This window comes from Metopolophium dirhodum, chromosome 5, assembly GCF_019925205.1.
Source record: "Metopolophium dirhodum isolate CAU chromosome 5, ASM1992520v1, whole genome shotgun sequence".
NCBI lineage: Eukaryota > Metazoa > Arthropoda > Insecta > Hemiptera > Aphididae > Metopolophium > Metopolophium dirhodum.
In genome coordinates, this window is record NC_083564.1 from 20,290,701 (window position 1) to 20,305,746 (window position 15,046).

Below are 15,046 nucleotides of genomic sequence, written 5' to 3' on the forward strand. Positions count from 1 at the left end.
TTTAACATTGATTTACATAATTATTTATCTTTTTTAGGCATATCTCAATAGTGGTTTGTTAAATTACAATTATAAAGGTTCACATAGTACTGTACTGTTGGTGGTCTGTGATGCTAATTATAAATGTATTATGGTTGATATTGGAGCACCTGGCCGGTATAGTGATGGTGGTGTATTTAAAGATAGTCTAATTGGGAAAGGACTTTTAAATAATACACTACAACTTCCATGTCCAACAAAATTGTGCTCTTCTATCAAGTTGTTTCCATATTGCCTGGTAGGAGATGAGGCATTCCCTTTATTTCCAAATTTAATGCGGCCATATCCTGGTAGATAAAACCATCCTCGAAAACAAGTGATATTTAACCTAACCTAACCTAACCTAACTGAAAATTACTGTCAATCAGTTCATGACAATAAGTTAACTACCAGACAAAAAAGAAGAGATAATCAAGCAAGTGGATTGTTGCCAGTTCTACAAATGGGATCTAATAACCCCCCAAACAAAGGAAAAGATGTCTGAGAAAAATTTACCAATTACTTTTCTGGAGAAGGAGCTCTTGATTTCCAATATGATATAAATGTATCTTTTTAATGTAATAAATAAAACATAAAACTTTGAACTAAAGTAACAAAATATCATTTAAATTACAGTAACATTGCAAAATTCTGACAATAAGTAATAATATAATACTTAATAATCTTATTGATAATACTTTTCAGTCTATGTCTCTAGAAAAACATTGATAATGAATTTAAAAATATGTAGTAGGTTCACAGACAACAATATTTTAAAAATTAAACATTGTTTGATTGTTCTCTTTTTACAGCTGAGAGAAATTCATCCTGTAATTTAGTGATTGTTTCTTTTGGTAAGCCGTTCATTCTTACAGACAAATATTTAAAAAATGTTTCGTTTTCATTTAATTCTCCTGTATTTGGTTGAACTGGTAGAACTGGTGGTATTGGTCTACTCTATTTAAGTTTCTTCAAAAGTTCACGAGTAACATTTAAAGTTTCACCTGTAATATGTACAAACACAAATTAAATAGGTACTAAAATAAGTATCAATAAGTTTCTAATGAAACACTTTAAATATTATACAATGATAAATTGAATAAAAATTAAGAGCCTATTAACTCACTTTGTTTACGCTTTGGATTTTTTTCCCTTATATCAGAGTCAGTGGATAAGATTGTTTCATCATTTGCAAGGTTGCAAGATGTACTGAAACATAATATAAATATAATATATTAAAATTAAGACTACCATTATAGTATCTACATTAACTTACTGTTTAATATTTTCTATCATACTTTCCAAAAACGTTAAATGTTTTAGATGAATCCATTCTTTCTTTTTGCCTTCACATCCACTAGGTTTTAGTTTTTTTTCTATTGTATATTTTTGTGACAGTAAAAAAAATTATAAATTAGTCATAATTAGAAGCTGGAATTACATTATTTTAAAGTGTTAAATGTATAATTAAATCCACTCTACCACCCTTAAACCTATACCGTACAGCCGAGCGGTACCTACTTCCCCACCTTTTATGAATGTGATCAGAGCGATGAATATATTGATTTTACAATGATGTGTGTTTTCTTTTCTGTCTGTCATCACCTTTCAGAGCAGTGAAAATGCTCTAATTTTCAACTTCTGGGTTGGTTTCTGGTAACAAGGTGAATTATGGATGTGTATTGTTATATTTTTAAGTTGCGCATTTAAATCACTAAAACTTTCAAAGTACATGGTAGTTTAAAAAGTTGAATTCAAATTTAACACGTCCACTCCGACACCTATGGTACAGCACAGCAGTACTCACTTGCCCCCTTTTTTATTTTGTAATTTTTAATATTATATAAGATAATGAATCCATCAAAAATGTATTTATGAGAGATTGATAACATATGCATAGCCAAAACATTTTAATGTTTGACTGTATAATTCACTTAAAATGTTCAATATACTACCTACCAAGTTTTATAGCTAATTCATATTATTTTAAATTATTTAAAAAAAATATTACATTATAGTCTACAGTTTAATTAATTTGGAATAATTTACCTTCAAACTGCACAAACACTTGGTTCCAGAAACGATCCTTAACGTTTTCTGATCTATCACTCAAATTTATTTTGTGATCCCAAATTGGGCGACATGGCTCAATGAATTCTATTAGGCGTGAGTAATCCTCTTTAGAAATTTCACCAGCCTTTTTCAACCCTTCAAAATCATCAGAAATTTCATCATCATTGTAACCCATTAATTTTGTATTTTGTAATTCTGTTTTGGTAATAGTAGAAACAGGACGTAATAGTTGTTCTAATTCAATAAGGCCTATCATAAGAAATAATATTAAATTAAAATAATGTTAAATAGATTTAATAAAACATATTATAAAAAAAAAATTACTTGATTTTGAATACAGGCATGTATGATGTTGGTTTTTTACTACAAACTTATTGCAACATTTACAAACTGATCCCTGACAGTACAAAATATTATTATTGATGAATAAATAAACATAGAAAAACCAAAAATTTAAATTGTTCAAAAATACTTTAAATACCTAATAATAATAATGATATTTAAATACTTGTAGTAGTAAATACATAAATAATATATAAAAAACATACTTGAAGAAATGAAGTCATTTTGTAAAGGTAACAAATAAAATGTATAAATATTGTATTATAATAATATAATTTTATAACATATTATAATATTATATTTAATCAAATTACCAATTAATAATTATAATATAATATTATTTATTTTATCTTGATGTTTTGTAAAATTATTATTTTGATAGAAGGTAGTTGATAGGTAACAATTAAACCACCGTTACCACAAAGTTGAAAAATTTTCAACTTTCTGGTAACTCTTGGTAACATGGTATAATAATTAAGTAACCACAATGTTCAGCCAATCAAAACACTTTAATTTTAACACGACATCCTAAATTATGGGCGACACGATACAGTATAAAGGCACCTTAAGGAATGGGTTTAATCAATGTATCTTATTAAAAGTTTGCGATTTTACGTTGACATGCATACACACAACCTTGTCTTTAACAAATTTAGATTTTTTTTCCTTTTTGCCGTCTTATTTAATTATGTATAGCCCTTCAGGGTTTCAACAACTGAAATAGCGCTTATCATACTATGTAGATTAAACATACAAAAATTATCTAGACAAATTTACAGCTTATTTTTACAATAAAAAAAGAATGTATATTTAATCAATGGGCACCTTGTGGACAATTAGGTATACCTAATGTATTGATGTAGTGTGATATTATTTGAAATTTAAATCTAAATTAATTTATAAACCTGTACTTCAAATATTATGATCAATGATTCACAAATGCACAATCACCTTAAAGGCAAATTGTTAGAAGAGGCTTTACGGTTTTAAACTTATCAACTTCTTGAAAGATTTTCATAACACCTCTATCCGTTATCCACTAACAAGTGAATTGTCAATCAAATAATTCCTATTAGATATCGTTAACATGTAAAGAGGAATTCTTGGTGTCCAAATTTAATAAAGAATTAGATTGTGATTAATTTTATAATAGATATACCTATCTAACCACAAATTTTAATTTATTTAATTAAGTAAACATTGTTTGGCATAATATAACTATTTTTACCTAAACTACAATTCAAAAACTTGAATGAATACCTATTTTTTTTTACATTTTCTCAAACAAAAACATATTGACACAATACAAATTTTATTAAATTAACATTTATTATATTTATATTTTTTACCCTCTGGTATGAGATTCCTTTACAAGTTAAAAACGGCCTAATTTGTATGCGATGATGAACCACTGATAAATCATTAATGATTATTTCCATTTTCTATTGTTCTGCAAGCTTAACTTTGTACTACCATGTTAAAATGTGTGTGGACTGTAGAGTGCTGTCTGATGACAAATAATACATTTTAAAAAACGGTCTTGAAATTACTATTCATCTATCATCTATGCATAAATAAAGTACTAAGATTAATAAAATTTGTCCATTTCCATATAAAAGAAAAATAAATGACACATTTACAGTGGAAAGTATAATTATATTATTCATAAATACCTATTTACGAATAATTATAATTGTCAGGAAATCTGTCTTAAAATGAACTAAAATTGTAACATTCCAGGCTAAGTTTTATTTGATAGTATATTTTTTCTTTATCGTTATATTTATTCATATACTTTATTTTATAATGTATAAATATTAAATATATTATGTGCCTACTTATTTTTACATTGTTGACCAAATTACCACCACATTCATAAAGATAGGTAAGTATTTTAAAATAGTAGAAGAAAAGTAATGATTTTAGTATGAGAATAATGTTTATTAAAACATATAATTACCTACTAATAGAGTATAATTAGTACCTATAAGATTTAATGATGTAAATTAAATTTTTCTTTTATTATTTGACGTGTTATCAACAGAAAAATTGCATCTTTTATGTCTATTTATTAGGTATTTAACTGATGGCCATTTATAATCTGCTGCATTTCTCTCCTTACTCTCCTTTCTACTAATTGTAATCAATCTACAAGTAAAGAATTCACAATTGTTAACTTAATATTTTGTACATAAATTAATTAACTAATTATGTTGCAATTTCTTGTGTGAAGGTCCAAATTGGTGGATGTCTGCCAATAGTTGTCTTAATTGTACTATGGAAGCTTTCAATATATTTGTTGGTTCTGATATTGACACCGTATACATAGAAGTCATGTGGTCCAATTATATTCATCCAATATTTCTGGAAGTAGTGGAAAAGATCCGAGATATTTTCAGCTTATTCATGCCCCTGGCTAACCACTGTACTTCCAAAACACCTTCAAGAATATGGAAACTTTCAGGGTATTCTTAAATTCTCTCTGGTGGCAGATGTGGCAAAGATGTGTTGGTTATTGCATACTAATACCATCAAGTTGTGTGTTTGAATAAATCGCACGATGCACTAAAATAAAAAACAATATTTAATGATGATAACTTAGAATAGTCATCATATTTAATTTATCCTTTAGTATACACATGGCTTAGAACAAAAACAACTTCTGCTTAATATGTTAAATGTTCAACTCAGTCATTTAATTAAAACTCAATGATCTTGTAAAAGAAAATTTATTTAAACTTCAACAATTCAAATATAAATGGATCTATTATTAGGGTTCAGATGCCAATGAATTTGCATTATTATTTTTGAATGTTTGATACCTATGAATGATACCTATGAATGATGTACCTTTAATGTATATATAATTATATCAAAAAAAAAAAAAAATGCAAAAACCTGCATGTTTAAGTGTTAAGGAAGTCAGTCATCACCGTCTAAGACGAAACCAAAATGAGCAATCCGTCTACGGCGAATTGAATGGTAGGTATGTGCCGTCGCATGTCCGGTACTTTTTCTTATGTAAAAAGTGTAAAGTCGAAAACCGTGTTGGAGTGTCTAGAAAGTCAGTCACATCAAGTCAAAATCTATTAACTTTAAAGTTCGTCAGCTAGGTAGGCTATCCGACTTAGTCGGATAGCGAACAATGTGCTGCAGAAAATAAGTCTAGTATGTATAGCTGCTATAAGTGAATAGAAAAAATAGTATTTTCCAAAAACCCAATCACACAACATTCGAAATAACTTACGAAAAATAAAACAAAGACAATTTAAAAAAAATAATATGTGTTAAATTCCTAATAATTTAAATAACATATAGGTACATAATATATAATATACAGTCATATAATGTAAAATTAACATGTATATTATTATATTATTTATGAAATATAACGTGAAAAAAATGCAAAAAAGTCAATTGACGGGCGGCCGTGCCTTCGAATACACGGTACATCCGGTTGCCGCCCGAACAGAGCTACGACGGTTTCGAACCCGGACCTACCTATCATCCTATGTTTGGGAAGCCTACGCCTAACCTATCGAGCCACAGTTTGTGATGCAAATCATGGCCAAAACTTCAACAATTAAGCTGTGTGTCTACGGAGCGACGTAAACCAATATATTCGATATACATCGATGTAATCGTATATAATTCTATGTATCATAATTCACACACTGTTTAAACTTTAATTGTATTTTATTCACTTATCTGACCGTTATTATGTATGCTTGAATAATACATTTATTTGTGTTTAATAATACATTTAATTGTGTTTACGTTAAGCAATATACCAGCTACGTTATTAAGGACCAAACAATCACATAATGCAATATTTATTGAATCAAAAACAAAACAAAAAAAACAGTATATATTAATTGTGCACTTGTGCGTTGGAACGAAGACCGACTGACATTTCCTGAACGCGAATTTTTAAGTGTACAAACCGCATATTCACGGGGTTCAAAAGAAATAAACTTAACAAATAGAGCACAAACGGCAATTGAAAAGACGAAACGAAAAGCGATAATAACGACCTACGCTGGCGTCGATTGCGATGGCTATTGACCGATATCGCGTACAAACCACGCGGCTTTTAAAAGAAACGAACTATATGTGAAAATGTCTAAAAGTCGAAAAACATCGTAAAAAGCGTAACATTTTTCGAAAACGTTTAAAAACCGACCGCCGCCGCCGCCGCTGCGAAGGTACGCGATTGGCCGCGCTATAGGGAATCGACGGGATTGGTCCGGCGGACTGGGGAAACGGAGCGGTGTTTAATTTTTTCCACCATGAGATCCTCCATGAATTCCCTATAGATCAGCTGTTTTTCTTGCGATTTTATAGTATTAGATGGAAATGGTAATACCTACATACATTAGGTATAACCTATAGATTATAAGCTAGGTAGGAGTTTAAACTGTTAATAAGGTCGGTGGTCGTTTGGGCGAAGGTACTAATTTTCACCAACAAATTTATGGTATGTTTAGCGAATATCATTTGTATCTTTTGGGCGAGTAGAATTTTTGTTTAACCGCACGAGGGAAAAACCTAGATCCGTATGATATCGTTGCTTATCATTATTAATCACTATTAATATAAATAATTGTATTTATAAACCAATTCAAACCTTATTATAATATTATATCATGTGTTATTTTAATTATTATTTGTATGATGTAGATTAGTGATTACTATATAATAAATCATAATACTGTGGGTAATAATACTATGAATAATTATGTACATTACTATACAATATATAAAATTAATTTACTTATAAACCTATTTAAACCTTATTCGCACAAAGCTCCAAACAGTAGTTTTAGTAGAATAAACCCTCGCCCAAACGGTATATATCTATTCGCCTAAACGGACTATAATTTGGGTCGATTCGCCCTAATAACGGTCTACGCCCGTTAATACAAGCCAAAATAAAAAAGTTGGGTAATTATATATCGCTCTGCTGTACAATAGGTTACAAGTGGGTCACTGTAATGGATGGTGTTAAATTTGAATTCAATGATATATCATTGTATAAGAAAAACGATTCTGAGCGAAAACGGTCAGTCAGCATATGATATTACCAAGTTTATTTGATGATATTATTGTTAATAAAGTAATTTATATATAACCTATTTACGTGGAACCTTGTTTTAAATTTTTAATCCTTAGCTATAAAAGTTGAACATTTTATAAATTTTTAACTACAAAAAAATTATTAAATTTTAAATTTGATACAATTTGTCAAAATTTGAACTTTAAATGCTTATAAAAAAAAATTGTGCCTATATATTTTTAATATTTTTCAACTGATATTGTAACAATATATCAGGAGCATTGCGTTAAATCTTCACGCTTTTTACCCGACAAATAAAATATTTATTGATATTTATAGAAAAAAAAACTAAAAAAATTGAAAACTGACAATGTCCGCAAACTGCTCAAAAATAATTAAAATATTTTCAAAACTGTATGGTGTATAGAAAATTTTAATATAAAAATTCAGTAAAATTTTCATGTATCTACAGTTATTCGTTTTTGAATAACAACAAAATAGAAAAATCATTACATGAAAAATTAAGTGAATATCAAATGTTGTAAAAATATGAATTTCAAACGCTCATAAAAATTTAATTTGACTTTATTGAAGATATTTATTTTTTTTTTTGATAAAGGTAGACAAACTTATGGATAATCTTGTATTACATTTTCAAAGAAAATTTTTTATGAATTCTCAACTCGAAATAATTTGTTTATTTTCGTGATTTTCCGTATTTTGTCAAGATTTGAAATCCTTAGTTACAGTTTTTATTTATAAGCATTTAAAGTTCAAATCTTGTCAAAATACGGAAAATCACATATGTTAAACACTTAAACACAATTGTTTATGATTTATAGGCCGTGAATCCGGCAATATAAAACTGATGTTGATTTTTTCACCGTTTAAACTTAAGCTGAGAGTCTATTAAACCCAGTCTAGTTTAAGATATTTTTAGTATTCAAACACAGGATAGGTACACTAATGAATAATAATAATTTTTTAGTATGATAATAATTTGACATTCAGACAAGTGAATTTGGAAAAGAATAAACGTGATATTTCGCAAGATATAATAATAATTTGTATTTCGTTAGAAATACTAATAATAATTAACAATACTCACGGCACAGCACATTATTGCTTGTGGTAGCCCTCACTGGTTTACAGCTGTTACAGGGAGTAATACATGCAACGCATCTTTTTGTTTTCCACCTAGGCGTGGGGCTTGCGACAGAAAATATCAGGGAAAAAGGAAAAGAGGGGGCCCGCGTCTTGCGACGCCTACAAATCGTGCTTAAAAAGGGGGACCAAGAGAAATTTTATATTACGACATTTGACGCTGACTTGAGCCGGTGAAAACTGAAATGGCTAAATATGAATCAGCTTTGCCCATCCATGGGCCCACGTCGTCGACTTAGCCCATAATTGTTGTGGGATGGTCAATGTTGAAAACAAAATTGATAATCAAGGTACGTGTTCACTACATGACGGTTGACCACGAGGTTTATTGGTGCAGGTGTCTGAAAAATGAAAGTTTTGGAGACGTGACGGTGTGTGGCGTTAGTCTAGGTCAGCAGTCGTTGAAAAAGAAGTGTTCGACCATCGACGATGGAGCTCAGGTGACGATGAATATTGTGTATAGTGGTTGGTCAGTTTCGTCGTTTTCAATATTTTAATTCATTAATTATTTGCGGGGAACAGTAAGCCCTATCTGTCGATGTGTACCGCTGGGAGACACATAAGGCGCGAACGGTGCCGAGTGACCGTAGGCTTCTGTGTCCCAACATCGAACACTGCATAATGGTCGGGGGGACATTTGTTACATAATACTGCGATCATTACTGCATTAGCGCGTGCTACCTGTTTTAATAATAGGAATTGTACCCTATAAGTAAGCTTAACTGTAGATAATTGTGACTTGGTATGCTCGGGGACTGTGTGTTAATGATAATGAAGGCCAACAATTCTGAGATATTACACATGGTAGGATATAAATTTTAAAATGATGGACATAAAAAGACATTTATTTATTAAAAATTATAAATAAAATAAAAATTATCGGTTTTTTAATTGTTTAGTTATAATTCTTAATCTATGAAATATTTGTTAAAAACACGGATAGTGATGAAATATTATTTTTATTATTGTCAAAACGTACAACATACAATATTATTGAAAACTAAAAAAAAAATTATAAAAACGAATATTTTGCATTGACTGACAAAATTAGTAAATTACGCCATATGTCCGTACCATAGTAATGCAATGCAAAAAGTCCAAGTATAGTACATACCAAGGTACTCAAACAAATACTTACCAAAAAAAATTTCATTAATACAATATACACCGGTGCCTGGCCGCCCCCTAAATATATCAATTAAAGGCCACCTGGGGCAAATGTCTCCGTTGCCCCCCTTAAATACGGTTCAGGGTGTATAAAAAATGCTGATATAAACATTCAGTGAACATTTCACGTGTTTAATATTATTTATTTTAGAATTACACCAAGAACAAAATCAATTTTTTCAAAAACTGATTTACCCTAAAAATTCAAGGTTTCAATTTTTCCTTATTTAGACATATTTTGTTGAATACTTTTAGTAGGTATCTTAATCCTAAAATTATAATACATAGATTTTAAAATGAATATAACATTAAACATATCTCTAAAAAAATGAGTAAACTATTAAATTAAATAGTAGTGTAATCGCAGCTGGTAAAAAAAAAAGCAATATAACTGTGAATTAGCAGAGAAACATAATATACAAAAATTAATCTTTTAAAAGTACAGTGATGATTATACTTACATTATTTTACATTATCTTAGATTACATTATTTTTAATACATAAGAAATGAGTAATTTATGGTCTTATCAAATCCTGTCAAAGAAATGTGCATTTTTAAAGCCTTTTAATGGTATGTTTCCTTGCGTTGATTTTTATACTTCCTTTTTGAGCAAAACTTTATTTACAGGGATCACATTCATATGGTTTATCTCCAGTATGTGTCCTTTATGCATTTTTAAATATTATTTTTGAGCAAGACATTTTTTTACACAGATCACATTCATATGGCTTAACTCCAGTATGTGTATTTATATGGATTTTTAAATTTCCTGCTTGAGTAAACCTTTTATCACAAATATCACATGCTTATGGTTTATTATCAGTATGTGTCCTTTTATGCTTTTTTAGATCTCCGTTTAGAGCAAAACTTTTTTTACAGATATCACATGCATATAGCTTAACTCCAATATGTGTATTTTTATGGGTTTTTAAATTTTCAGCTTGAGAAAACAATTTATTGCAGGAATCACATTTAAATGGTTTATCTCCACTGTGTGTCCTTTTGTGCCTTTTTAAAACTTCTGGTTGATAAAACCTTTTATCGCAGGAATCACATTCATATGGTTTGTATCCAGTATGTGTATTTTTATGGATTTTTAAACTTCCTACTTGAGTAAACCTTTTATCACAGTTATTACATGCATATGGTTTATCACCAGTATGTGTCCTTATATGCTTTTTTAAATCTGCTTTTTGCGAAAACGCTTTATTACAGATATCACATTGAAATGGCTTAATTCTAGTATGTGTCATTTTATGCCTTTTTAAATTTGGTGCTTGAGAAAACACTTTGTAGCAGGTATCACATTTATATGGTTTTTCTCCAGTATGTGTATTTTTATGGTCTTTTAAATGTCCAGCTTGAGAAAACAATTTATCGCAGGAATCACATTTGTATGGTTTATCTCCAGTATGTGTCATTATATGCCTTTTTAAATCTCCTTTTCGCAAAAACGCTTTATTACAGATATCACATTGAAATGGCTTAACTCTAGTATGTGTCATTTTATGGGTTTTTAAATATCCTTTTCCAGTAAACCTTTTCTGACATATATCACATTCAAATGGCTTAACTCCACTATGTTTTCTTGAATGCACTGTTAAAAGTGATGGTTTATGAAAATTTTTATCGCATATATTACATACATAAGGCTTTAATCCAGTATACCTTGTCCTTTTATGCTTCATTAAATCTTTTGCTTGAGAAACACCTTCATCATGTACATCAGTTTTATAGAGCTTTCCCGTACATCGCAATATATGTTTAATCAAAAATGATTTGGTAAAGTACGACTTTTTACATTTGTCACAAAAAAACAAGTTTTTTCTTCCGCTGGTATGAATATTTGGACGTCTTGTGAAGAGTGCATTTGAGTTAATTGATTTCGATGTCGTGTCCGAATTCAATTGAATAATTAGTTCTGAAGAGTTGAATTCGGTTTTAACTGTTCCTTCCAATACATAACCATCGTTCAAATCCTTTTCGATTTTTATTTTGGTATGATTTTTGATTATATCTCCTTCAAATTCGCTTTTAACTCTAAAATGAAAATAATTTCGAAAATGATTATAATGCAGATTGTAATAGGAAAGTTTGATAATAATGCACATTATCTATTATTTAAAATTATTAATATTAAATTTTATCATGCGTTAGAGAATATAGTAAATTAGTTCAATGCATAGCTTTCAAAATTATTTTTGTAATAGGTCCGTGAGGTTGACCGCACAATGTGAAAACGTTGGCTCCAAATCTTGTCAACAATTTGTTAGTCATTTGTAAGTTAATGTAAGCACAGTTTGGTAATTTGTAAGTACAGCTGTTTTCAATTATCCTTAAAAGTTTAAATCACGGCTAAATTCCTCGAAACTTGGCTGTTTTGGTATTTCAAAGTTTTTGAGTATGCCTAAATGTCGTTGACAATTTGTAAGTATTTGTAAGCACGAATTTTAAATTTGTAAGTCATCATCCACTTAATTATCCTTAAAAGGAAGTTAGCAGTGCTTTAACGAGTTTTTTAATTTTTGATTGTTCCAAATCATCCTGCGCAATTTGTATGTATTTGTAAGTATGCATTATAATGTGTAAGTCATCCCTCCATTCGTGCTTGAACATACTTACAAATTGGGCTGGACGATTTGGAACAGTCAAAGTTCAAAAAGCTTGATAAAGCACAGCTATCTTCTTTTTAAGGATAATTAGGTTGGGAATGACTAACAAATTGTCAAAGACATTTTGGCATAGTCAAAAACTTCGAAATGCCAAAACAGCCAAGTTTCGAGGAAGTTAGCCATGATTTAAACTTTTAAGGATAGTTGAAAACGGCTGTTTTAGTGTTATTGTATTACGTGAAACCTGGATTCGAAATGATTTCGAATTAAAACTTAATGGTTATAAATAATGGTCATACTTATTAGGAACATATTTTAAATATGATTGTGTAAATGTATTGCTTAGAGAATCCTCAGACATAATAATAATCGGAAAAACAAGAACTAAAAATTGCAATTCATGAGAACCTACTATTAATGATTGATTCGTTCAATTTTGTATTTGTAAGCACAAATTTTAAATTTGTAAGTCATCGCACACTTAATTATCCTTAAAAGGAAGTTAGCTGTGCTTTAACGACCTTTTTGATCTTTGAAAATTTAGGAAATTCTACAAATTATATAGGAATATGTTAAACTCATTAATAAGAAATCAAAATAAATATTCTGTCAAAATAAATTAAATTAACATAAATCTGACAGTAAACAAATCTGAAATGTTATTTGAGATCATGGGTAAGCCGAGCATACATATGAATAAAATTAATATTATTACTGATAAAGATGGTATTGTCATTGAATCTAAAACTGAAATTTGTAATGTACTTGATGATTTTTCTGTAAACGTAGGGAAAATTTAGAAATAGAACATAAGTTCTGATATAGTCCAATTTAATGATAAAGGAAAACGCAATGGTAGTATTTTTCTTAATCCAATTAGTACTGAAGAGATTAGTGAGTATATTGATATGATTAACAATTATAATTATTTATTTGTATGACAATGATTTGACAAATTACATTCATAAGAAAATTTCTAAATCTATTTCTATACCCTAATTGTTAATTTTTAATAAGTCATTAATTGGTCATTTTCTCTTAGCGTTTTGAAAATGTGTTATAACCTCATTACTTAAACCAAGCAATAAAATATCATGAGGAAATTATAGATCTAACACTTTTTCAAGAAAAAGTTAAAGCTAAATATACTAAAATCGAAATTTCTTTATTATAAATTCACCTGTTAATAAAGTTTTGCATGGACATTATTGGATTTTCCATTCTGTACCAAACCTAACTTAAATATCAAATGTGGCCGACAATGTATAAAACTTGAAAAAATTAGTAAATTAAACTATCTTGGATTATTAATGGATTATAGACTAGGAAGGGATAGTAATGCAACTTATACAATCTTTACATTTTTTCTTTTTTTTTCTTTAGTCTTTAATTTCACATTAAATAATACTTCTTAAGTATTCCTCACCTCTATATCAAGCATTGCATAAATAAGGTGAGGAAAAACATGTTAAAAATTAACTTTAATTGTTTTATTTGCAAATAAATAAATAAATATTTTTTTAAAAAGTAACTTCTAACCTGATAACAAATTTATTTTCAATGACCTGCAGTTACTAAACAGTTAATACGTTTTATAGTCATATTAAGTTAATTTTTACAAATTGTTCAGTACCATACATTACAGTTTGACTAACAAAGAGACATTGTTGCCATGATCTCTTAAACAATCGCCTAAACACAAATTAACCTAAGTAATTAATAACTTTTGTTAGTAATAATAGTAAGATTCTATCATTGGTAGGCTTCAATGTCTATTATAATTTCTGTCAATTTAATTGTTAAATATAGTTGCATATCAGTTAGGTTATTATCATTAAATGTCATATTATATTATTAAGTAAATACAATTCTTACCCAAATTGTGATGATTGGTTATCATCATTATTGTCTGTATCTTCAATCAATTCTCGTTTAATAACTCTATCGAATTCTTGATCATCACATCTAATTTGAATAGTAAATAAATTATAAACTTTTGTAATGTTTCACTACCTAATATTGTATTTGCTTACTTGGAATTTACTTCAGAATCATTAATAGACTTTCTAAATGGTTCCATAATATGTCCTCCTTAGGGTATCTTAATTACTGTGAACATAAACAATTAAAATTATGTATATTTTAAAACAAATTAGCATTTGGTGACACAATATTACAGACTAAACATTTTGGCACCAACCATTAAAAAACTGAAATCATTAAGTTCCTGTTGTACACTTTATTTCAAGTACACAAACAAAACAAATGTATCACATAAATTGCTTTTTGAAAAATAAAAGAACGTCATATTGTCATTAATAGTGGGCTCTGCCACGCCATGCTCGTCACTGCCATTTTCAACTCAAATCAAAAGGAACTTCAAAATTTAAATCTGTAAAGATAAATTTTAATTATTATATAGTTTTTATAGCAAATCATATATCAAAAGAAAACACAAAAATATATAACTCTATTATAATTATAATATAATAGAGAAATATGAAAAACTAGGTAAATTGTTCTGATAGTTATATTACCAGTGTCGGTCTGGCACACCAAAGGCCAATGGATTAGTTTTTTATGGGGCGCCATAATGAAAAAAAAAATTTACTT

General features: G+C 28.8%; 1 protein-coding gene across 1 annotated transcript; it reads right to left on the minus strand.

Moving 5' to 3' along the window:
- Window positions 1-975: 975 nt before the first annotated feature.
- Window positions 976-14,513, minus strand: LOC132945629 (zinc finger protein 260-like). The gene is made up of 8 exons (XM_061015400.1): window positions 14,467-14,513; window positions 14,309-14,398; window positions 10,792-11,861; window positions 10,531-10,626; window positions 2,068-2,340; window positions 1,295-1,394; window positions 1,145-1,227; window positions 976-1,022 (listed from the first exon to the last, which is right to left on the minus strand). Exons 1-8 carry the CDS (start codon window positions 14,511-14,513, stop codon window positions 976-978), a joined length of 1,806 nt encoding a protein of 601 aa, XP_060871383.1.
- Window positions 14,514-15,046: the final 533 nt, after the last annotated feature.

What these genes read in the sequence shown, in the direction of transcription:
- LOC132945629 (XM_061015400.1), bottom strand. Translation starts at nt 14,513, where the DNA reads ATGGAACCATTTAGAAAGTCTATTAATGATTCTGAAGTAAATTCCAA. An exon ending in TGGAGATAAACCATTTAAAT is followed by an intron (nt 10,627 to 10,791) that starts GTGATTCCTGCA and finishes ATAAACCATAAG; the next exon opens with CATGTGATATTTGTGATAAA. An exon ending in ATGATAGAAAATATTAAACA is followed by an intron (nt 1,228 to 1,294) that starts GTAAGTTAATGT and finishes ATTATGTTTCAG; the next exon opens with TACATCTTGCAACCTTGCAA.